Genomic DNA, 26,657 nt, shown 5'->3' on the forward strand with positions numbered 1-26,657 from the left:
TCCAGAAACTATGCAAGGAGTTTTGTCTTTTTATTGGGGTGGTTTCCTTTAGCCTCCTGATCATCCATAATTGTTTGTTTTGATTATATAGATTGGGCATATCCTCATTGGTTGCCCATCTGTCTTGCCCCTAGGGGTGCTGTGCTCAATGATCTTCTCCTTAGCTTTGTGTGTCAATACTCTGTGGCTACACTCCTGCCTTGACACTCATTATAATAATGGCACTCACTATGTATTTGATTGCTAATAGCTGTCACCTGGCCTCTATTTCGGGCTCCTCTTTATCTGATTGTTTTTGGGGACCCCAGATAAGTAACAGTATCTCTTACTGTCAGCCCTATCAGTCAGAGGAAAGCCAACACTGGTATTCTCAATGATGCTGGTGTCTGCCTCCGCAGTGTGTTTCTTATTTCTTTAGCAAATGGAGGGGCATCTGAATCCTCAGATTCAGAGGATTCAGGGGATCTAGTTTTAGGAATTTCAAGTACATGGAGCTAAGATGTTCCCATCTCATGCCTCAGGTTTCCATGCTATCAGGAATCTGCCCTTAGTATAGCAAACTTGCTGACATTGAGAATTTTACTTTCTTTAGAGCATGTACTTTTATAATTAACATTTGAGCTTGATACTTAGCTGTTTATGCCCACTAGTTGCAGGAAATGAGACTATATGCTTCCAAGAAAATCTATATACATATTTAAATTATGTATTTTACCTGTCTATCTTTCTAGAATGTTAATTTCTTAAGCTCCTATTTATACCTGTGGAACTAGAACAGTTTCAAATTGTGTAATTATTAAGATAAATTCTAATAGATGCCATATATACAATCATTTCATCAATTACATGTTATTAAATAAGAATATGTTGGTAATACCAAAAGAGCAAGATTTTAAAAAATAAGCTAATTATGGATAATGTTTATCATCCTATTTCAAATTCTACTGTACTTTATCCAGCCATGCTTTTGTACTGGAACTTAAGACTTGGTCTAAGCACATGGGGCCTCTAGATCTACTGACATTTTGGTTTGATTCATATTCTAAAATCTGCTGCTTTCAGAGCTGGCAATGAATTAAGAGCAAATTACCAGACACTTAGCGGCTTAAAACAACAACACATGTTTATTATCTCACAGTTTCTGTTGGTTAGGAGTCTTAGCATGGCTAAGCTAGGTTTCTTGCAGCTACAATCAAGTTGTCATCTGCACTGCATTTCTCTCTGGACACTTGATGCAGGGAAGAATCTGATTCCAAGTTTAATAAGATTGTTGGCAGAATTTATTTCCTTTTGACAAGAAGCTGCCATCAGCTCCCCCACATCTCCTAAAGTCTGTTAGCAGCTCGTAGAAGGTATCCACGGTTCCTAAAGGCTGCCTGAAGTTCCTTTGTAACATGGACTTTACATCATGGCTTCTTACTTCATTAAACCAGCAAAGAGAGTATCTAAAACAAGTCGACTAGCAAGGCAAAGTCTTATGAAACTTAACAGTGTCATGGGAGTAAGATCCCATTACCTTGCCATCCCCCTACCTTGTTTATGAGCAAGTCACAGGTCCCACAAAGGCATGAATACCATGAGGTGGGCATTATGGGCTACCATCTTAGAATCAGTCCTCTGCACAGTGTCCAACAGTTGTCTCTGAAGCAACTCCATGGAATGTAGTTTGCAAACCATAGTCTTCCATAATATACCCTATATAAAACCTTTTTGAGTTGGACTTTGTGTTACTTTAATAGTTTACTAGAACATTTTCTTTGGAGTGGGAAAGACTTAAGACTTATTCTCAGTTTTAGTGACTATCTTATGAGGGGAAATGACCCTCCAGGAAGGTTTCAGCATTATATCTCAAAATACAGTTCCTGGGACACTTGTCCTCTGAGAAAGCTTCTGTGTTTCAATTAAGTTTGTGGAAACAATATATTATATAATCCTCTTAGTGAAGCATGGTGTCATTATTATTTGCAAAAAGTCCTACACTCAAGAAATCTATTTAATTGTACTTAAATCAAAGTTTTCCAAAGTTATTTGATTAGAGAACTTTTAAATTACTCAATGCCCTTTAACATTTTGCACAACCAGTATTCCATGGAATACACATTGGGAAATGCCCACATATATAACCTGACAAGTTGAAAAGGAGGACAGAATACCAAGAAGAGCAAAAAAAAAAAAAAAAAAAAACATAAAAGGGTAGTAGTTAAATGTTCCCTACCTAATTAGAATGAAAGTTAATATTTTTTTTAAAATGATGATGATATCATGAACTTGGTATGACTACACTTTGCAAAGAGCTTCCATTACTATCTTATTTAAAACTCTCAGCAATCTGTTAGATATCACAACTAATTTTTTTCAAAACAGATGAGAAAATGAGGCCTATGACTTGCACAAGTCATAAAATTGATAAGAAGTGAAGTCAGTATTTTAGTATAGCTTTTCTAGCTTCAACTATAAAACTCTTTCTGTTACAACATGCTATTACTTTATAATCATGATGAAGTTGTTGAAGTTGTTGAAGAATGCCTTTATGTACTATGTGATTTAATTTTTAAGTATTTATTAACCCAAAAATGAAAAGCAATGATATAAAACAGTTAATAAACTGTTGTCTTAATGTAATGACTGTATGAAAAAATGTTGTAAATAGAATATATGAACATTTTTTCTCTGTGTATAGAACACACATACACACATCATTAGGTTAGTTTGTATTTTACAATAGAGGTAAGTGAAGGGGAAATTTTAGTCAAAGGTTCAAATTTTTAAATTTTTTTTTGGTCAGGTCCTTATATTTAAGTATGTTTAACTTGTGCTAATAGAATAACTGAATACCAGAGTTAGACAGGATTTAGTGTGCTTTTTGTGTAACTTCCTATCTGAAGCATTGACCTTCTCTCTATATCGTGCTGACAAGTAATACTCTAGCCTTTTCTTTGAACACCTATTGTGACGGAGTGGTGACAGTCTATGAAGGCAGCAAAACATTATTTTAAGATTTTTACTTTGCAGTATTTATAGATTTGTAGGAAGTTGGAAAGATAGTTCAGTGAGATCCTATATATGCTTCACCCAGTTTCCTCAGAGGTTATATCTTGCATAGCTGTAATTAAGAAACTAATACTGGAACAATGTTTTTATAGTTCTAGGACATCTTATCACATATATGGATTCATATAACCACCACTTCTATAACAATGAAGAACTACTGTATTACAGCAAAGATCGTTATTACACTTCCTCTTTCTAATGACATCTTACTCCCTCTCCACCATCCCTGACATCTGCCAACCACTAATTTGTTCTTTATCTCTATATTTTTATCATTTAGAGAATGATATATGAATGAAATCATACAGTATGTGACATTTTGAGTTTTTTTCCCAATTCATATAATGCCCTTGAGGTCTATCCATGTTGTGTGTATAGTTTTTTCCTTTTTATTTCTAAGTAGTATTCCATAGATATGCTACAGTTATTAGTGGATATTTTGGTTGTTTCCACTTTTTGGCTGTTGTAAATGAAGATATCTTCTTTGGTGAAATTTCTGTTTATATAAAGCATTCAGCCTTTTATCATTAAGTATGATCTTAGATGTTGGATTTTTATTGTTGTTCTATGTTAGCTTGAGCCAGTTCTCCTTGGTTATTTTTTAGAGGTTTTAAAAATCATGAATGCTTTTTCTGCATCAGGACTCAATGGATAAGATCATGTAATTTTTTTTCTTTAACTTTTTAATATGTGGATCACATTGATTTTCAAATATTTGACCAGTCTTGCATTCCAGGAGTAAACCTCATTTGGTCATAGTGTATAATTCTTTTTATATATCACTGAATTCTCTTTGCTAATATTTTGTTAAGGATTTCTATGTTTATAATCATGAGGAGTATTGGTCTACAGCTCATTTATAGTTTGTCATTTTCTTTTTTGTTTTCTGTTTGTTCCTTCTATTGTTAATTTTGGTGTTTTCTTTTCCTTGCCTTCCTACGGGTTATTTGAACTTTTCTTTTAATTTGAAACGCTTTGTGAATTGTGTTTTGATTGACCTAGAGTGTTTAAGTGTATTTCTTTTTGTAGGTTTTTTGTGTGGTTGCTTTAGGTAATATATTACATGTACACAATGTATCACATTGTATTGGTGTTGAGTTTAACTAGACTGGAATGTAGAAACCTTAAGTCACTTAAATTCCTTTATTTTCTCCCTTACCTCATAATGGACTTGTCTTAAATATTTTCTTTATATATGTTGAAAACCACATCAGACAATGTATGTTTTGCCTTTAAATATCAAAAACATAGTTTAGAAAACTCAAGAGGAGAAAGAAAACCCGTATTTTTGCTTAGTATGTTCTTTATTCCTGCTTGATACTTTCAGGTTCCTTCTTTCTTTGTTTCTCTTTTGCTTCAAGAACTTCCGTTAGTTATTTTTTTAGGGTAGATCTGCTGGTGACAGAATCTCTTTGTTTTCTTTTGCCTGAGAATGTATTTCTCATTCATTTCTGAGAGATAATTTCATCATATTTAGAATTCAGGTTGACATTTCTCTTATTTTAGCAATTGAAAAATATTGTGCCACTTCCTTCTGGCCTCTCAGGTTTCTGATGAGAGGTCCGCTATCATTTGAATTGTTTTTCCCTTTTAGGTAAGGTATTGCTTTTTCTTGCTGCTTTTAAGATATTTCGTTGTTAGTTTTAGTTTGATTATGGTGTATCTTGTAACAGATATCTTTGGGTATTGTTTGTTTAGGGTTTTACATAGTTTCTTGAATCTATAGGCTTATATCTTTGGCCAAATTTGGGGAATTTTCTGTCTTTATTTCTTTGAATACTTTTTTTTTTTTTAAACCCATTCACTTTCTTTTCTCTTGGACTTACAATGATATGAGTGTTAGACTTTTTGCTATAGTTTCTTGACCCTTGAGGCTCTGTTCATTTTCTTTTCTTCTTTTTTTTCTTTATTCTATTTTCTGTCTGTTTTTCAGATTGGGTAATTTTTATTGTTCCGTCTTCAAGTTCACTGAGTCATTCCTCTGTCCTCTCCATTCTGTGGTTGCTTTTTGTATTTCAGTTATTTTTGTATTTTGCATTTTGTATTTCAGTTATTTTTCAGTTCTAAAATTTCCATTTGGTTCTTTATGTGCTTTCTAGTTCTTGTTCTAGAACTGGAAAGCACACTAATACATTTTTGTACTGTTACTAAAAAAAGATATTTTATTATCTTAGTTCTATACTATTAAGCTGCAAAAAATAAGAATATCCAGTGATAAGTAGTATTAGGTCTCTAATAATAGTCTTAATAGTTTTTAGGACTATTTTCTATATGGTTTACCATTAATTATCTTATTCTTACAGGGACATTAATTTTACTCATTCAACAAGTGTTTATTTAGTATTTATACATGACAGTTTTTTGTTTTGTTTTGCTTTTGTTTTTGTTTTTGTTTTTGGAGATGAAGTCTCGCTTTGTTGTTGGCCAGGCTGGAGTGCAATGGCACTGTCTCAGCTCACTGCAACCTCCGCCTTCCAGGTTCAAATGATTCTCTTGCCTCAGCCTTCCAAGTAATTGGGACTGGGAGCTACAATGCACCATGCCCAGCTAGTTTTTGTATTTTTATTAGAGATGGAGTTTCATCATGTTGGCCAGGCTGGTCTCAAACTCCTGACCTCAGGTGATCCACCCGCCTCGGCCTCACAAAGTGCTGGGATTACAGGTGTGAGCCACTGCGCCCAGAATATAGGACAATTCTTTTTGTCAATCAGAGGTTTTAACTTTAGTTTCAAATGGTTAAACAGCTTATGTTTTTTATTTTCAGAACAAAAGAATTTACATTTCTGCCTTTTTGGTAGGTTGCAAGCACAGAGGGAGAAGAGAAATTTTGAGTTGAATTTTCTTACTGTCACATAAACCAGTTAAGAATTTTTATTTACAGGCTTCATACTGTTTTTTCTCTAATGCACAGATTTGTCAATGCTTTGTTGTGGGACAATATTGTATTTTGAAAGGGCTACAGGTTTTCTGAGACACAGATACCCTTAGCTTTTTGGGTAGCCATCCAGGCATGGGCGTAAGTATCCCATGTACTGGTCATCTCCATATACTCCAGTGTGTTTTACTAATATTGTAATTATGAAAAAGCTTGGGAAGCACTTCTCTGGCCCATAGGTTAAAGAATGGGGTTCTTTCTACAAATTGCATATTGTGTGTGTTAGATAATAAAGCCTATTCGCTTTCATAAATGAGTTTAGTAAAAGAATTGTCTCCAGTAATTCTCAAACATCTGACCATAATCATCTGGAAGGCTTGTTAAAATGCAGATTGCTAGGCCCACTAACAGTTTCTGATTCATTAAGTCTAGGGTGGCACCCAGAATTTACATTTCTAACATGTTCCCAGGTGTTGCCGATGATGCTATTTTGAGAACTGCAATTTGAGAACCATTCATTTACACACAACTTTTTCTACTTTTCACTTCCCTTTGTTTTTTGGTTTCTTCAACCTGATTTTAATTTTCATCATTCTATCCAATTGTTCTTCCTGACATCTTTTCTAATCTTCATGGTTGTCAAATCCAATGCATATTTTTAACCTCCTCATCTTATTTGATATGTAAAAATCATTCAGGATAGTTTATTTCTTCTTTGTTTTAGGCAACTCTATTTGATTTGGAGACCTCCCTCTATCTCCCTCCTTCCTTCCTTTTTTTCTCTGCATGCTGTTTTTGAATCTTCTCTCTTTCTTTTTTTTTTTTCTCAAATCAAACCCTAAATGTCAGAATTCAGTTTGGGTTCTCTTCATACCTTATTTTACCCTCTATCCCTAAATGATCTCACTTACTCCTGTCTTTATGTTAATAATTGCCAATTTATGTCTCCAGATCAAAACTTTAAGTTTTTTGTTTTTTTGAGACAGTCTTGCTCTGTCTCCAGGCTGGAGTGCAGTGGTGTGATCTCAGCTCACTGCAACCTTCGCCTCCAGGTTTCAAGCAATCCTCCTGCCTCAGCCTCCTGAGTAGGTTGGACTACAGGTGTGCATCACCACACCCAGCTAATTTTTTGTATTTTTAATAGAGATGGGGCTTCACCACGTTGGCCAGGATGATCTCTATCTCTTGACCTCATGATCCATCCGCCTCAGCCTCCCAAAGTGCTGCGATTACAGGCATGAGCCACCATGTCCGGCCAAAACTCTAAGTTTTATTGCACCCTAGCCAGTTTCCTTCTTGTATGTCCACTAGATTCAAATAATATATCAAAATTCAACCACCATATTTAATAAATTCTAAGATGAACATTTTTATATCCTGAAAGTTATGAATCCTATAGTCAGTGGTGTCATATATTTTATGAAATAGATTCCCTCTTACCCTTCCCTAACAAAAAGTGCTCTTCCTCCAATCTTCTCCATCTCATAAATTTTTTCTTCCATTCAGTTATTAATGCCAGAAACTGGGGAGTTGACCTTGACTCTTTAGTCTTTCTTAACACTGTTATTTCTACCTCAAAAACGTCTCAGTCCCTTTTTTCTTACCATGTCTATTGCTATTATCTTTATTCAAGCCATAATTACCTTTTCCAAGGGTTATTGTAAATGTCTTTTAACTTTTGGTGTCATACAGCCTAGTCTCTATGTAGTACTTATATTCATCATTTAAAAATGTTAATCAGATTATGTCACCATTACACTTAAAATCCCTCAATGGTTGAAATTTAAAATCTTTAATATGAAATAAAAGACTTATCTAAGTTGTTCTGTGCTGCCTTACCAGTTTCACTTAGTACCTATTCTTCTTCATTCTTTTTGGATCAGAAACCATTGTGTTCCTTCAGTTGAATTTTGTCAAAAGCCTGTTGAATTTTGTCAAAAGCCTTTTCTGCATCTATTGAGATAATCATGTGGTTCTTGTCTTTGGTTCTGTTTATATGCTGGATTACGTTTATTGATTTGCAAATGTTGAACCAGCCTTGCATCCCAGGGATGAAGCCCACTTGATCATGGTGGATAAGCTTTTTGATGTGCTGCTGAATCCGGTTTGCCAGTTTTTTATTGAGGATTTTTGCATCAATGTTCATCAGGGATATTGGTCTAAAATTTTCTTTTTTTCTTGTGTCTCTGCCAGGCTTTGGTATCAGGACGATGTTGGCCTCATAAAATGAGTTAGGGAGGATTCCCTCTTTTTCTATTGATTGGAATAGTTTCAGAAGGAATGGTACCAGCTCCTCTTTGTACCTCTGGTAGAATTCAGCTGTGAATCCATCTGGTCCTGGACTTTTTTTGTCTGGTAGGCTATTAATTATTGCCTCAATTTCAGAGCCTGCTATTGGTCTATTCAGGGATTCAACTTCTTCCTGGTTTTGTCTTGGAAGAGTGTAAGTATCCAGGAAATTATCCATTTCTTCTAGATTTTCTAGTTGATTTGCGTAGAGGTGTTTATAGTATTCTCTGATGGTAGTTTGTATTTCTGTGGGGTCCGTGGTGATATCCCCTTTATCATTTTTTATTGCGTCTATTTGATTCTTCTCTCTTTTCTTCTTTATTAGTCTTGCTAGCAGTCTGTCAATTTTGTTGATTTTTTCAAAAAACCAACTCCTGGATTCACTGATTTTTTGGAGGGTTTTTTGTGTCTCTATCTCCTTCAATTCTGCTCTGATCTTAGTTATTTCTTGCCTTCTGCTAGCTTTTCAATGTGTTTGCTCTTGCTTCTCCAGTTCTTTTAATTGTGATGTTAGAGTGTCAATTTTAGATCTAGTAAAGGAGTGCTTTACTTCCAATTATGTGGTCAATTTTGGAATAAGTGCGATGTGGTGCTGAGAAGAATGTATATTCTGTTGATTTGGGGTGGAGAGTTCTATAGATGTCTATTAGGTCCGCTTGGTGCAGAGATGAGTTCAATTCCTGGATATCCTTGTTAACTTTCTGTCTTGTTGATCTGTCTAATGTTGACAGTGGAGTGTTGAAGTCTCCCATTATTATTGTATGGGAGTCTAAGTCTCTTTGTAAGTCTCGAAGGACTTGCTTTATGAATTTGGGTGCTCCTGTATTGGGTGCATATATATTTAGGATAGTTAGCTCTTCCTGTTGAATTGATCCCTTTACCATTATGTAATGGCCTTCTTTGTCTCTTTTGATCTTTGATGGTTTAAAGTCTATTTTATCAGAGACTAGGATTGCAACCCCTGTTTTTTTTTGTCCTCCATTTGCTTGGTAGATCTCTCTCCATCCCTTTATTTTGAGCCTATGTATGTCTCTGCATGTGAGATGGGTCTCCTGAATACAGCAGACTGATGGGTCTTGACTCTTTATCCAGTTTGCCAGTCTATGTCTTTTAATTGGAGCATTTAGTCCATTAAAATTTAAGGCTAATATTGTTATGTGTGAACTTGATCCTGCCATTATGATATTAACTGGTTATTTTGCTCGTTAGTTGATGCAGTTTCTTCCTAGCCTCGATGGTCTTTACATTTTGACATGTTTTTGCAATGGCTGGTACCGGTTGTTCCTTTCCATGTTTAGGGCTTCCTTCAGGGTCTCTTGTAAGGCAGGCCTGGTGGTGACAAAATCTCTAAGCATTTGCTTATCTGTAAAGGATTTTATTTCTCCTTCACTGATGAAACTTAGTTTGGCTGGATATGAAATTCTGGGTTGAAAATTCTTTTCTTTAAGAATGTTGAATATTGGCCCCCACTCTCTTCTGGCTTGTAGAGTTTCTGCCGAGAGGTCTGCTGTTAGTCTGATGGGCTTCCCTTTGTGGGTAACCCGACTTTTCTCTCTGGCTGCCCTTAAGATTTTTTCCTTCATTTCAACTTTGGTGGATCTGGCGATTATGTGTCTTGGAGTTGCTCTTCTCGAGGAGTATCTTTGTGTTGTTCTCTGTATTTCCTGAATTTGAATGTTGGTCTGCCCTACTAGGTTGGGGAAGTTCTCCTGGATGATATCCTGAAGAGTGTTTTCCAACTTGGTTCCATTTTCCCCCTCACTTTCAGGCACCCCAATCAGACGTAGATTTGGTCTTTTTACATAATCCCATACTTCTTGCAGGCTTTGTTCATTTCTTTTTCTTCTTTTTACTTTTGGTTTCTCTTCTCACTTCATTTCATTCATTTGATCCTCAATCGCTGATACTCTCTCTTCCAGTTGATCGAGTCGGTTACTGAAGCTTGTGCATTTGTCACGTATTTCTCGTGTCATGGTTTTCATCTCTGTCATTTTATTTATGACCTTCTCTGCATTAATTATTCTAGCTATCAATTCTTCCACTCTTTTTTCAAGATTTTTAGTTTCTTTGCGCTGGGTACGTAATTCCTCCTTTAGCTCTGAGGTTGATGGACTGAAGCCTTCTTCTCTCATCTCGTCAAAGTCATTCTCTGACCAGCTTTGATCCGTTGCTGGCGATGAGCTGCGCTCCTTTGCAGGGAGAGATGTGCTCTTATTTTTTGAATTTCCAGCTTTCCTGCCCTGCTTCTTCCCCATCTTTGTGGTTTTATCTGCCTCTGGTCTTTGATGATGGTGACGTACTGATGGGGTTTTGGTATAGGTGTTCTTCCTGTTTGATAGTTTTCCTTCTAATAGTCAGGACCCCCAGCTGTAGGTCTGTTGGAGATTGCTTGAGGTCCACTCCAGACCCTGTTTGCCTGGGTATCAGCAGCAGAGTTTGCAGAAGATAGAATATTGCTGAACAGCGAGTGTACCTGTCTGATTCTTACTTTGGAAGCTTCCTCTCAGGGGTGTACTCCACCCTGTGAGGTGTGGGGTGTCAGACTGCCCCTAGTGGGGGATGTCTCCCAGTTAGGCTACTCAGGGGTCAGGGACCCACTTGAGCAGGCAGTCTATTCCTTCTCAGATCTCAACCTCCGTGTTGGGAGATCCACTGCTCTCTTCAAAGCTGTCAGACAGAGTCGTTCGGGTCTGCACAGGCCTCTGCTGCTTCCTCTGTTGTTTTTTAGCTGTGCCCTGTCCCCAGAGGTGGAGTCTACAGAGACAGGCAGGTTTCCTTGAGCTGCTGTGAGCTCCACCCAGTTCGAGCTTCCCAGCGGCTTTGTTTACCTACTTAAGCCTCAGCAATGGCGGGCGCCCCTCCCCCAGCCTCGCTGCTGCCTTGCAGTTAGATTGCAGACTGCTGTGCTAGCAATGAGGGAGGCTCCGTGGCCATGGGACCCTCCCGGCCAGGTGTGGGTATAATCTCCTGGTGTGCCCGTTTGCTTAAAGCACAGTATCGGGGTGGGAATTACCCGATTTTTCAGGTGTTGCGTGTCTCAGTTTGCCTGGCTAGGAAAAGGGATTCCCTTCCCCCTTGCGCTTCCCAGGTGAGGCAATGCCTCGCCCTGCTTCAGCTCTCGCTGGTCACGCTGCTGCAGCTGACCAGCACCGATTGTCCGGCACTCCCCAGTGAGATGACCTCAGTACCTCAGTTGAAAATGCAGAAATCAGCAGTCTTCTGTGTCGCTCGTGCCGGGAGTTGGAGACTGGAGCTGTTCCTATTCGGCCATCTTGCTCTGCCCTGACAAAATTTTTTAAATTTACTTTTTATAAGAATGTGATTTCTGAAAAAAGTTGAAAAATTATATCAAAATATTAAGTGATTCATGATGTCTAAGTAAAGTTTATTTTTACTAATATTTAATGAATCTGTTTTATAATTTTCATGCAAATTACTATTTTGTGAAAACAATTTTTTTTTTTTTTTTTTTTTTGAGATGGAGTCTCGCTGTGTCGCCCAGGCTGGAGTGCAGTGGCGCGATCTCGGCTCACTGCAAGCTCCGCCTCCCGGGTTCCCGCCATTCTCCCGCCTCAGCCTCCGAGTAGCTGGGACTACAGGCGCCCGCCACTGCACCCGGCTAGTTTTTTTTTTTGTATTTTTTTTTAGTAGAGACGGGGTTTCACTGTGTTAGCCAGGAGGGTCTCGATCTCCTGACCTCGTGATCCACCCGCCTCGGCCTCCCAAAGTGCTGGGATTACAGGCTTGAGCCACCGCGCCCGGCCGAAAACAATTTTTTTAACCACCCAAATTTCTTAGGAGGTTTTAGCATGATGAAGAATATCATACTGCATTTCAGAAGTGGCATTTAATTATTTGACTTTTTAAAATACAGGTTATTGGCAAACCAATGTAAATGTTTTAAATGTCCCTTAATCTTTGGAGAACAAACTCATGTCTTTAGACCAACATGGGAGTAAAAAAAATAGCGTGAATAACAGACATAGCTGATAGTCTTTTTCAGCATATACTTTTTTTTGTTTCTATTTCCGTTTATTATTATTTCTCTTTTTGCAGGATTTTTGTTCTGTAGGGTCTGTCTAGAGATATAAACCTTATATTATACTTTCTATAAATTTTACGCGTTTTAAATATTAGCTTTCTTTTGGCATATATATATATATATATATATATTTATACAGACAAAGTTCTTGAGACCAGACAGAATCACACAGTTTAAAATGTTTATAATGTCTCTGTCTGTCCCTTTTTTCACCATCTCCTTTACTGCGCTCTTTTGTCTGACTCTCACAGGAGACATGGATTACAACTGGTTGGATCATACGTCTTGGCATAGCAGTGAGGCATCCCCAATGTCTTTGGTGAGACATGTGGAGCCTTACTATTTAATTTTCGTTATCATTTCACTTTTCCTTTTTTATTTACACCTTTGCATGTTTCTTTTTTGTTTCTTTTTTTCTTTTTTTATCCCATACCTGTAGGGGACAGTCAAAAGGGAAAAAGAAAAACTAGTGAGCAGGCAGTTTTGTCGGACTCTAACACCAAGTCTGAAAGACAAAAGAAAATGATGTACTTTGGTGGCCACTCTTTCGAAGAGGATTTGGAATGGTCTGAACCTCAGATTAAGGACTCTGGGGTAGATACGTGTAGTAGCACAACCCTTAACGAGGAGCATAGCCATAGTGATAAGGTACTGAGATTGTGGAGCCTGCCTTTTAACCTGCTCATTTGGTCTTCGTTTGCTCTCTGTCACTCATTAAAACAGAACATAATAAAAGGACAGGGCATCTCAAGGGTCACTGTAGCATTTCTTAAGGTGCAGAAAAGAAAAACAAAACCAAACTGAACAAACAACAAACCAAAAAAACCTCTTGCTTAGTTTGCTGTTTTTATTGTTTGACGGCATACCAAAAAATAAGTATATAAAAATAAATCTTAGGAACAAAGGAATGTTTTGTCTTTTGTTGCATGAGAGAACTTTGTAGTGTTATTAAAAACCACAAATAATAAATAATTTTTGGATTGGCTTATTTGATTGCTTGCATATGTTTTCCTTGGGATGAAAATTAAATTATTAATAGTTTGAATCCCAGACAAAAGGGAGATAATTGGGTCTGTTTGCACAGAAAAAGTTGTTTTTCTTTTTTCCCTTTCACTGTCATTTTGGTCTTTTGTTTTATTGTCATAGCATTTTAATGTAGTATTAATTAGTATTAGAGCCCTTGCCATCTGCTTTGATATTTATTATTTTTGCTTTTAGGATAGTGGGACTTTTGAAATCTTTTTACCATATAGATGTGATTGACTGGAACTTGCATTTTGCCTGCTAAATTTTGCATGAAGATATGCCTGTTACTTTTTGATAACTATGAAACTATGATTACACAAATCATTTACTTTCGTATTGAGTGTATCATACATAATAGAATAGTGTCATTATTTACAGAGGCCTTGGTTCAGCCCTGAGAAACAAAGAAACTACTAATGTTTTCAAGGTTATTTAACAATGGATATCATTGAATTATCTAGTAAAGGTAATTTACTAAATAGATCAAAAACCTGAAAGAATCATGACAGAACTTCTGAGAAGTGAGAAATGTAATCTATTCCCACCTGTAAATGAAGCCTGTTTCTCTCCCATGCAGATTCAGTTGGGAATTTATTGGGGCTTATGTACACTTCATTATTTTAATCTAGAAACCTCTTCAAAAAAGCCCTCATCGTAGGGTCAAATTTAATGTTTTAGTATGATTTGACTTTTTAATTGTTACTGTAATACAGTCTTTCAAAATCTTCCAAATGTGTTTGAAGAGGAAATTTTCATTTTTAAATGAATTCACTTGCATAGAATTTCAGTGTATCTTTTCTACCTGTGAATTTTTATTTTTCAGTATGTAGATAATTAGTTGCACGCATTTTCAAAATTTCTCAGATTTTGTAGAGCTATTCATTATTGTGTTAGAGAACTGTAAGAACTGGAAGTAATTGGATTTTGAAAAAGACTTTGAGATTATACTGAGGTTATAAGCATAATATAGTATACCCTTATGAGCAGTGCTTTGAAATGAAAGCTGGTTTGTGTAATCATGACACTGGAATTCTGAAGTTTAGAGAGGTCATACAATCAGAGACTATTTGTCATAAATTGACAAAATCATTTATTTATTTTGTATTTATTTATTTTGTTTGTTGATGCAAAATGTCAGCACCCTGTAACCTGGCAACCGTCTAAAGATGGAGATCGTTTAATTGGTCGCATTTTATTAAATAAGCGTCTAAAAGATGGAAGTGTACCTCGAGATTCAGGAGCAATGCTTGGCTTGAAGGTATGTAATAAAATGTATGATATTTTGGCTCTATATTCTTATAGGTTTACCAGAAAAGCAAAGGATAACTTTCAACCTGTACCAATTTAGTAGTGTATTTTTCCATTTTCAATAATTTGTGAAGATTTGCACTCATTATCTAAAACATTTCACTTTCCCGCTATTATTTAAGAAGTTGCCATAATTCCACAGTAATACTTGTGTACATATAAATTTGGAAGACATTAAAAGTAACCTCATTAGAATCTCCCTGAATCTGAAATACAGTGGTCAAACTCATTTTAACTATACAGTTTATTCTTTAAGTCTAAATCTGTGTTTATATTTTATTAAAGTGATAGTTTTCTATAATTACTCAAAATGATAACTTGGGAAATGTAATATGTATATTACATATGTATATATATAATTTTGTATAAATGCTGTAAAATGTGTGTATGTGTGTGTATGTGCATATGTGCACTTAAGAGAGTACTGTTTGAATTCTAAAAACAAAAATAATTATGCTGGGAAATTAAATACAAATATTGATTTATGTTTTACTGTAAAATACCAGGAAATTATTTGGTAAATACATTAAATGAGCTTTGTTTGGTTTTTGTGCATCTAGTATACCCAATTAAAACCTGAAATGAAAAAAGAATATGCTGGGTGTCATGGTTCATGCCTGTAATTACAGCACTTTGAAAGGCCCAGGTGGGAATATTGCTTTGGACCAGGAGTTTGAGACCGACCTAGACAACATAGTGAAGTCCTGTCTCTACTAAACTTTTTTTTTGTTTTTTGTTTTTTTTTTTTGAGATAGAGTCTCGCTCTGTGGCCAAGGCTGGAGTGCAGTGGTGCGATCTAGGCTCACTGCAACCTCTGCCTCCTGGATTCAAGTGATTCTCCTGCCTCGGCCTCCCGAGTAGCTGTGACTATAGGCGCGTACCACCACGCCCAGCTATTTATTTATTTATTTATTTATTTATTTTGTATTCTTAGTAGAGATGGGATTTCACCATGTTGGCCAGGATCATCTTGATCTCTTGACCTCGTGATCCACCCACCTTGGCCTCCCAACGTGCTAGGATTACAGGCATGAGCCACTGTGCTCAGCCCAAAAAATTTTAAAATAGCTGGACATAGCAGCACATGCCTGGAGTCCTAGCTACTGAGAAGGCTGAGGCAGGAAGACTGCTTAAGCCCAGGAGTTTGAGGTTAGAGTGGGCTATGATCACACCACTGCACTCCAGCCTGGGCAACAGAGTGAGACTCTGTCTGTCTCTAAATAAAGTAAATGTTTTAGAGCTAAGCCATTCCTATAAAAATTGTCCTGTAGAATATAAGAGATATTAGAAAACTTTGGATGTAGGTGGAAGTGGGCTATGTATTAGGTCTTTCTTGCATTGCTTTAAATAAATACCTGAGACTGGATAATTTATAAAGAAAAGAGGTTTAATCAGCTCATAGTTTTGCAAGCTTTAAAGGAAGCATGGTGCCAACATCTGCTTGGCTTCTGGGGAGGCCTCAGGAAGCTTACAATTAGAGTCAAAGGTGAAGGGAGAGTACACGTGCCACATGGCAAAAGCAGGAACATGAGAGAGTGGGAGTGGGAAGCAAGGTGCCACATAGGTTTAAATGACCAGATCTTGCAAGAACATTTATTGGGTGGCATCCATGTGCTTGCACTCACCTGAGCATTTTATATCTGTTATCCTAGTTAACACTCACAATAGATGAGAAATAGGCTTAGAGAGGTGTTTAACTTCCCCATGGTCACAAGATGGTGACGATGGTGGAATTTAAAATCAGATTTGACCCATTTCCAGGGACAGTGAGATGTGCCTATAGTCCCAGCTACTTGGAAGGCTAAGGCAGGAGGATTGCTTGAGCCTAGGGTTTCAAGTCCAGCCTGAGCAAAATGGTGAGACCCTATGTCTTAAAAACAATTTTTTAATCCAGAGATGCCTATTATAGTGTTAGAATAAAGATTAGGAAGTCTTGGCTTCAATTCCAAATACAGGAGTTACTAGTTACATGAAAATGAACAAATAAACTTCTCTTAGCTTTAGATTTCTTATCTATTCAATGAAAATAATTGAATTGTTGTAATATGATTAAATAAACAAACATACATTTAGTAAAATGCCTGGCAAGCTTTAAGATATCAATAATCATTGTAGCTAGTGTAATTAATTAATTATTATTAATGTTTGTTAAGCCAAGAAAGTTTTTAAATATTTACTTAAGGATATAAGTCAATCAGAGCTATACATTTAATTTTCAGATTCAAACATAAGACTAATTAGTTTATTAACTGAATTGCAGCTATGTGTAATTCACTGTAATTATGGAAAAAATGCGTGGAATAAGATACACCCCATGATTTTTAAATTCAAATAACTTTCACTCTGTTTAGAAGAGAAAAACCAATTCATTTCAGTCAGTGAAGTTAGTTGCTATTATTTGCTTCACTTGCCATCAAATTGAGATATTTGACTGAATGGTGGTTGATTAGAATCAAAGCATTAATTTTGTAAGATATACAAGTATACATATGACTCCACAGCATTATTCCTAACATTTTTATTCATTTTCTAAAAGTTATATTTTAATAGAAACATAAAAATGAAAAATTGAGATTCAGATGGTCTGAAGTTTATATTACTTCTGATGCGATTAAGTAAATTTTGTAATTTTTTCAAGTAAGATCCATCATCATTATGCACATTATCAGTGTTTCTAAAATATTACCAATGAAAGTTTGGTGGTATATCCTAATTATAGTAAAAGAAACAAAAATTTTGTATTAAAGTGTTTACATCTATAACTAGAAATGTTTATATAATTAATATGATACTGTAAAATATGTTTTTGGAAATGACAAAAGCAAGAATTTTAGAATAAGGACAAAAATTACCAATTGTTATGTTGTTTCTAAGTTATGCAACATTTTAGCAAATAATGGGTATTAAATGGCAAAACAGTTGGAATATGTGAAAAAGACCTAGCTTTTAGGGCACGTACTAACCTAATAGAGACAATAAATTATTTAAGAAATCATTTTCTGTACATTAAATTAGCGTTTTAGGTGTTGCAAATTGTTCTAGGTATTTTTTACCTGAATCTTCAACTATGCTCATTTCAACAATATTCCCGTGTTAATATTTTCCTCTTTTAAACAGGTTGTAGGAGGAAAGATGACTGAATCAGGCCGGCTTTGTGCATTTATTACTAAAGTAAAAAAAGGAAGTTTAGCTGATACTGTAGGACATCTTAGACCAGGTAGGGTTTTACCTTTGATTATTTACATTTAAACTGTCCAACTTTAGTAGTTATGAGTTATTTTCATTTATTTAGAAGTGATTTGACAATAACAAAGAGCTCATTTAACTTAGATATAAATCTCTATTCATTAATGGAAAGTCAAAACTATTATTTCTTGAGTCATAGTAGATCAAAATCATTTTTATATTGACTATATCTTATTTTTTTCTGATGGGTATTCTAATCTGTATATAATATTAACCTATTTTGTTTCCCATAAGACCTTTTTCTTTTGAGAAAATTCTAACGTAGTTTAGAACAAACTTTATGGACAAAGGCATATTTCCTACCATGTGTCACCCCTTATCTCTTTGGTAATGGATAATATTGGAGAAATCCTTGAGTACCTTAAAGAGGATTTGATAATATACTAATTATTAAGGTTTTTACAAGAGAGTTTAGACAGTGGAAACCCTTTACAAAAAAACAAGGTGCTCAGTTGCACATATATTGAGAAACCTAGAGTATAGAGTCATAAAATCTTTAAAGAGGCAACTGATTTTGATTGTTGCTTAGAATTTGAATTTCTATTAAGAAATCACATAGAGATAATGTTTATGTAATTTTTTCCTCTAATCATTGTCCTTTTCTGTGAAATATACTAATCACCATAGTCATCAAATTTTGTGTCACTGGAACTGTTCTGAGTATGTTTCATATTGTATAATGGTTATTTTATCCTATGGAGTTTATTGAAGTTTAAGATGCTGTTAAGTGTAATTTATTGGATCAAATTTTCTTTATGAGATGATTATTACTGACTACACACTATAGGTGATGAAGTATTAGAATGGAATGGAAGGCTATTGCAAGGAGCCACATTTGAGGAAGTATACAACATCATTCTGGAATCCAAACCTGAACCACAAGTAGAGCTTGTAGTTTCAAGGCCTATTGGGTAAGTTGGTTTCAGTATTTTATATGTGTGTGAAGTTGAATACTGTTAAACTATTTGTAATGTGCCATTTAATAATTTCTGATTGCTTTATGGAAATAAATTATCTTGTAGACAGTAACTTTTTCTCTTTCCTTACCAAAAGCACCACACCAAAAATAATATCTCTTTATCTGATCATATAGATGGTAGAATATACAGTTATTTACAAAAGAAGAAATATTTACATGTTTATTCATTTTATTGTAACACCTTAAACGGTGGTTATAGGATTTAGTAGGGGAAGGAGACTATAAATCATCTATAGTCTACACATTTTACATTTTTCAAAATAGAGATTTCAACATAGGAAAGAAAGGGCCAAAGGACATACAACTCCTAGATCGAGGTAATAGTTTATGGAAAAACATGACATCTTTTTTAACAAGGTGAACAAACAGACCCAAAATAAGCAAACATCAAAGTACTCTTTGGCTTTGTAATTTATACCTCTGTTTTATAATGCCTATGCATTAAATGTAATGCCTATAGATTAAAATTGACAATTTCCAGACATTGGCAATAAATGTTAAAGAGGCAACTGAATTACATTATATGCCAAGGTAAAATATATACCTGTATCAGAGTAAAAGTAACAGAAAAATATTACTGTTAGTGAATTATTAAATGCAGATTTAGGGTAAGAGCATTCTAGGGTGAAGCCTACAGAAATCATTTGTTGTAGAATAGTAATGTCTAGTTTTAATTCATTTAGGAAATGATGGGCCTGTATTATTTTTATCTCTTTTTTGAAAATGCTGAAGAAAACGACTTAGGGTGGTAGCTTAGTTTTATTGAAATGTTCCTTTTAAAGTATTAAATCTGGTACTTGAAATTGTATTCATTTTTTATTTTGTCTTTTCATAGTTTTGTATCATGGTAAAACTGCAGTGTATAAGATTAGTGTATTGATCAAATATATTTCTTGGTATTAAAGGATTTTCAAGTCTTGTTTTTGTTTAATATTTTCAATAATTTATAGTCCTTTATGTAATTTACTGAATGAATGTAACCATTAATATTTACTCCTTGTGTCAAATCTCAAATAAAAATATACACTTATTTTTGGTGTAAATATAGTTCCATGGTAATGTTGAGATTTCCCCATAAGAAACGTGTTTGTCTTTTCTCAGTGATGTTACTACATTTTAAAAGTTTCCGGTGGCTCATGCCTGTTATCCCAGCATTTTGGGAGGGCGAGGCGGGTGGATCCCTTGAAGTCAGGAGTTCAAAACCAACCTGGCCAACATGGTGAAACCTTGTCTCTGCTCAAAATACAAAAATTAGGGTGAGGCAGGAGAACTGCTTGAACCCAGAAAGTGGAGGTTGCTGTGAGCTGAGATCACGCCACTGCACTCCAGCCTGGTGACAGAGTGAGACTCTATCTTTAAAAAATAAAAATAAATAAAATAAAATAAAATGAAAGTTTTAATCACAACATGAATATTTTACTTTTTATTTTGGTGATATTTTATTTGTACTTTAATGTTACTGATTTAGAACTGCAGGTAAAACCAAAGAGCAGAAGAGAATAAAAACATATCTGTAAAACTTATCTTGTTTAATACAAATTTTTTATAATGGATAATTGTGCAGTGAGACACATAGAAAATAAAGTCTCTTTTTAAAAGTATCCTATGGATGCATATGAATTTTATTTCTTTTAAATAGTTGAGGTTGGCCCAGAATACTTTTATGAGCAATAAGTACTAAGGCTTGTTTCTTATTTATATAATACCACTATTATACACAGTTTTCTTCATTTTACACTGTCCTATTAATAGATTGATAATGATAAAAAATATGAGTTGCATTAATTGTTGAAACAGTTTCTCTTTCTTTCTTTCTCTCTTTCTTTCTCTTTCTTTTTCTTTCTTTTTCTTTTTATCATTTCAGAGATATACCTAGAATACCTGATAGCACACATGCACAACTGGAGTCCAGTAAGTTTTATTTATTCTAGAAGAAAATGTTATTTATAATTGTATTCATCAGAGGTCAGATGAAGTATTTAGCTAGTAATGTGAAGTAAGAAATATGGCAACCTTGCTATCAAGTATGTAAGCATATAAAGATGGAAAATTTAGTATTATTTCATGTCACTGTGGGAAAAAATACAAAAATGTAGAATATTTTAAGTTTCTTTTAAACATATTATCTTATTACAGATTTTTAGATAGCATGATTAAGGTATACTGCAATAAACTGCACATACTTAAAGTACACAATTAGGTAAGTTTTGACATACATATATACCTGTGAAACCATCATCCCAACAAAAAATCATGAACATAGTCACTGCTCCCAAAAATTCACCCCCAAAACTTCCCCTGGTTTTAAAATTTACTATTTGTAACCTCATCCTCATTAAGTGGGGGGAGATGCTTAGAATAAACTAGTGAATAATTACATTTATTCTAATTTATGTTTTTGGAAAGTGGGATAACAGTTCTGATTTAACATCAGAGGAGTAGTGGAACAATAAATACATAAGTTTAATGTCAAATTTATCTATAATTTTAAACATTATTGTTAGTGGTATTTCAGATGTTAAATTATTTTTTTCAATGAAGTAAGTTTCTTTATTGATTGAGAGTACAGTAAGGGATATTGGGAGAGAGGAAGAAAAGGATTGCAGTTTGAAATATGTTGATCAGGATAGACCACATTGAAAAGGAAGGATTGAAGGAAACATGTGGAGTGGCTGCCTGGGGGGAAATCTTTCCAGGTACAGGATGTGTGGATGCAATGGCAAGAAAGCCTAAGGTGCATTTAAGGAAATTCAAGGAGGCCAGTGTAGCTGAATGGAGTGAGCAAGAGGAAGAATGGTATGAATGAGGATAGAGGAATAATGGGCAAATTGCAAAGGCCATATAACCCACTGTAAGGACATTGGCTTTTACTTTCAGGAAAATTGGGAGCTATCTAGGATGGTTTTGAGTAGATACTTAGTGTTAAAACCTGGCTACTAGGTTGCAAATAGATTAATAGAGTCGAAGGTAAAAGCAAAGAGACTAACTAGTGAGAAGGCTAATCTAGTGGCAAGATAGTGGTGATGTAAACCATGTTGGTAGCAATGAGGATGGTGAGAAGTGGTCGGATTCTCTATATACCACAATAATTGAGAATGCACTATTAAAATAGATGTTTTTTTTACTTTCTTATTTACAATTACAAGTTTCTTTAAAGTCTTTATCAGAGTAGTCCTTTGAATGCCATAGCTCTATACTTGAAAATATAGTCCCATGACTTATTTGATTTAGTATCTTTGACTACATGCTAAATGATTTTATCCAAAATAATATCATGATCACATAAAACTGTAACATAAATAATCAAATTATAATTATTATAAAATGATATTATCATCATTATCCTTATTGCTCCCATTTTATTTAGTACTTATAACTGTGCTTGATGTTGTACCTATACCATCACATTTAATTTTTACAACAATCCTATGGGGTATGTTAAAATTTTTATTCACCTTTATTACATCTCTCAGATATTGTATGAGCAACATGGAAACCTTTATCTTATTTTAGCTATTTAAAAAGACCCTAGGCTGTAATTCCAAAATAGTTTCTGAGGAGACTGGGGTCCTTTCTCAGATTAGATCCACTCTTTTATTCTTTAAACATTGATGTTTTTCCAAGCCCCTGTCCTTAACCATCTTTATTCCTGGTTCCTCAATAAATTCTTTTCTTCTTATGGTTGTAATTGCCAGCTGTATGACTTCTAAGTTTACATTATCAAAAGGAGGTATCATTGTCCCTACATGCCTGGATGTTCAAAGAATACATTCTGTTGTGTCTTCTGCTGCCTGAAGTTTAACAACCTTTATTGTAAAAACGACAACAACAACAACAACAACAAAACCCAGCTTCTTTCTTAGCAGAAAGGTTTCATTCGTGCTACTTGCTAGTAATATAAAAGGTATCACTGTTACTTCTAATCCTAAGCCTTGCAGTTTCCCTTTCATTTTACACCGTATTCTCTCTAGAGGTGAGTTTTATCTACCTTCATTTCCAATTAGGCATACAACTCTACAGGTTAATTTCCAACACTAGTCTCTACTTGGACATTTGGTCCCATCTGTAGTTCCACTTAACTGCTTTACATCTCCCATTGGATGTCTCAGAGGTGTTGTAGGTTCACTGTGTTCCCAATTAAGTTTTTATACATCCATTCCCTTAAACACAGGTCTTCCTGGCCAAGCGTGGTGGCTCACGCCTGTAATCCCAGCAGTTTGGGAGGCCGAGGCGGGTGGATCACGAGGTCAGGAGATCGAGACTATCCTGGCTAACATGGTGAAACCCCGTCTCTACTAGAAAAAACAAAAAAACAAAAAATTAGCCGGATGTGTTGGCGGGCGCCTGTAGTCCCAGCTACTTGGGAGGCTGAGGCAGGAGAATGGCGTGAACCCGAGAGGCGGAGGTTGCAGTGAGCCAAGATCAGCCACTGCACTCCAGCCTGGGTGACAGAGTGAGACTCCGTCTCAAAAACAAAAAAAAACAAAAAACAGGTCTTCCCCAGTGTTCTGAATCCCAATGAATATCAGCAATGTTCTGTCCAGAGAACATGACAGACATACAGGGAATATTCTTATCCCCAAGAATGAAAATAGTGACAATAAATATTTAATATTTTATTCCTTTTTTTATGCCCCTCACTTCTTTCTGCCAGTATAATTTGTTATATTGTTCTATACATAATTTTAAAAATTTAATAATTTTGTACTTATTTTCTTATTATTTACAAATGTAGTCTTTCAGTTGCTTTATTGATTTATGTTTTGATTACTCCTTGTTTCTATTTTTAAATTTTTGTTAATATGTCATCGTAAGATATAAATACAGTACACTTAACAAATAGTAACTAAGTCCTGAGGTAGAGGCCTGTCTCTACTATAATTGGCACAGAAAATGGTTCACTATTGGTCTTAAGAGAATCCCTGTACTGCACTTTTGCTTCCAAAAAAAACGCTTTAAGAATATTTCAACATTGTGTCTAAGAAAATGGACTATATAATGACATTTTGTGGACATCAAAAAAATAAATAATTTAAAAGTTATATGGCAAAACTTACTAAATACTTGTGAAGAGCCATTGTTATTTGTTATGTGTAATTATCGTTGCAGGTTCTAGCTCATTTGAATCTCAAAAAATGGATCGTCCTTCTATTTCTGTTACCTCTCCTATGAGTCCTGGAATGTTGAGGGATGTTCCACAGTTCTTATCAGGACAACTTTCAGTATGTAGTCATTACATTTACTCTTCTTTTCAGAATATCAAATAGTACTTTTAAAATACGATGCTAGTTTTTTACAAACCAAGTTATTCCTAGAACATAATTGTGCTTTTAACCTCCCACTTTATCATTCTTTTAGTTTTTGAAATCCAATTTTGATTATTTATCATACTGCTTTATTTATTAGACTTAGATTTTCTGGAATTTAATAACAGTTAGATTTTATGAAGGTACCTAAACTCTTTTGTATGTTAGTAATTATAACAAAATTCAAGTTCATAATTTTTGCTCTGTACCTTAAGATGACTATAATGTGTCATAGATTTTTAAGAGAAGTAAAAATGTTGCACTATGTAAAGATGGTATTTCAGATAAAAGTAAATATGAATTCTTCACTGCTTTTCAACTTTAAGGATTTTGGTGTCAGTTTATAGTCATCATTGGAGTTCAATATTGCTATGAAATATAATGATACTTGAGATGTTTTTGTCAATAGACAAAATGAAATGAACAGAGAAATATATAATGGATTGCTGAATACTTCAGATAACTTTGCACATTAAGTGATCCCTGATTTGAACATTTTAAAATAAAACTTAAATATTCATTTATGCATTTTATATTGTGTTGATATCAGAGGAGCCTTACAAATGTAAGTCTTTACTTTTTATTCATTTGTTCTGTTGTCATTCCGTTATTAAACCATTTAAAAGTAGTAACATAATAAATTTATTCTTATACATTAGAAAAATACAGGTTGGTATTACCAGTATTGTTGGTGATTACAAAACTTGAAATTTCATGAGTATTAAAAAGATATTTAGGTTGTCAAAATTCAGACATTGAATTTTGGATTAACAGAAAGTTACAGTTAAAAACTAAATTATTTGAGGCTGATATTTTAAGCCCAGAAAAGATAGCTTTTTGTTAAATTAGCTATGAAATTTTTCCTTTGATTTTTTTTTGGGAGGAGGGTGGGAAAGGGTAGTATTTGTTTTTTTCTGAAGTATTTTCATTAATTAAAAGGAGTTATAGGAAGTATATGCAAAAAGGAAAAAAGTTCATTCGCAGTCATTAAAAAAGTCATTAGACATGTCTTTTTTAGAATGATTTTGACCATAAAGGTGACAATAACAGAAAAGTTATATAAGAAAGAATATGTGATGCTATTAGGAAATTGTAAATGTTCCACTAAAATAAATTTCTTCCCTTATTATTTTTTTTCCTTTCTATTTCATAAACAGAGTGAACTTTTTCATTTGAGGCTAGTGGTCTTTTTTCAAGTCTGCAAAATAAGTAGCATCTTTCTACTTATTCTTACATGTATCGACAGCACATATGTTGTCATTTATAGTTACAAACGTATGTTTTCTTCTACTATGCTATAAAATGCTAATAAAAGTTGTTTCTTATTATGGATCCATTTCAATAGTTCATCCTTAAATAATGTTTTTGGGGCTGGATGATCCCAGTCCATAAATAAAACTGTGTTTGTGGTGTGTGTGTGTGTGTGTGTGTGTGTGTGTCTGTCTGTCTGTGTCTGCGTGTATGTATAGTTTGCTTGAGTTCGTAAAGAAGGAGTGGAAGTTAGATTTTCTATAATAAGTAAGTATCACTTTGTTTTCTTATTTGAATCCCAAGGTCTTACTACAGGTTGGACTAGGAGGGGAGGACAAGAAGCATAGTTCAGGGATTTAGACAAATTTCAAATTCAACTATTTTTTTCATGGTTCAAAATTAATATGGTAAAAGGTACAACTGTTAAATATTTGGGGGAAATATAAACTTAAAAGTTTCACTTCTAAATTTATGTATAACGATGTAAAGTTATAGTATTTAGATTTATAAGTGGTTTTGTAATTTAAAATGTGTACTATTTTCTCCTTTTCTTATGACTTGGAAGGAATATGTTCCACTATGATATTATTAGTAAAACTTTTAGCTGTATCTGTTTTGAAATTATTCACACATATACCCATACCCTACCCTATATATAAAAAATGTTGGTTATAAATATTTATTGTGGGAAATCTGGAAAGCACAGAAAATTAATAAGATGTAAAAATCAGCTATAATCCTGACACTGAAATATAACCATTCACTACATATAAATTTTTAAACAAAACTGAAAAAATAATACTATTTTGAATCTTGATTTTTCTCTTAGTAATATTGTGGACTTTTTCCTGTCTTTAAAAATTCCTCTTAAAATTGTTTTAATGGCCATTTTAATATTTCATTGTAACCTAATTCACTATTATAGGGTACCTTGCTTGTTTCTAACTAATTTTTATGAATAATGATACCGTGGAAATCCTTGAATATAAATCTTGAATATTTTTGTTAGGACAAAATTCTATTGTCAGAATAACTTTCCAGAAATAAAATTACAATATAAAAGGCAAAGGAAAATTTTAGGATTCTTGAAATCTATTTTCAAATTTTTCCTTCAGAAATGATTTTACCTAATTAAACTCCAATCATCTACTTAAGAAATCTGTGTTAAGTTCTGACCCCCACATCAGGTATAGTGCTAGTCACTGCGAATACAAGTTTTTACCTTCATGTAACTTATGAATTTTATTCTTATATTTTTGCATCCAGGAAAACATAACTAAGATG

The 26,657-nt window shown here is 34.4% G+C and overlaps 1 protein-coding gene across 9 annotated transcripts in view; it reads left to right on the forward strand.

Annotated features, from left to right (window-relative positions):
- RIMS2 (regulating synaptic membrane exocytosis 2) overlaps positions 1-26,657 on the forward strand; it is a 586,897-nt gene that overhangs the window by 206,919 nt on the left and 353,321 nt on the right. For all 9 annotated transcript variants that reach the window (XM_033203197.1, XM_033203206.1, XM_033203199.1 and 6 more), the window contains 6 exons: positions 12,509-12,576; positions 14,422-14,541; positions 17,709-17,808; positions 18,625-18,748; positions 20,681-20,727; positions 23,926-24,038. In XM_033203197.1, coding sequence (XP_033059088.1) covers positions 12,509-12,576; positions 14,422-14,541; positions 17,709-17,808; positions 18,625-18,748; positions 20,681-20,727; positions 23,926-24,038 — 572 coding nt within the window. The remainder of the gene's footprint in view (positions 1-12,508; positions 12,577-14,421; positions 14,542-17,708; positions 17,809-18,624; positions 18,749-20,680; positions 20,728-23,925; positions 24,039-26,657) is intronic.

The sequence above is a fragment of the Trachypithecus francoisi genome, unplaced genomic scaffold (assembly GCF_009764315.1).
Source record: "Trachypithecus francoisi isolate TF-2019V2 unplaced genomic scaffold, Tfra_2.0 Lachesis_group7, whole genome shotgun sequence".
NCBI classification, from domain to species: Eukaryota; Metazoa; Chordata; class Mammalia; order Primates; family Cercopithecidae; genus Trachypithecus; species Trachypithecus francoisi.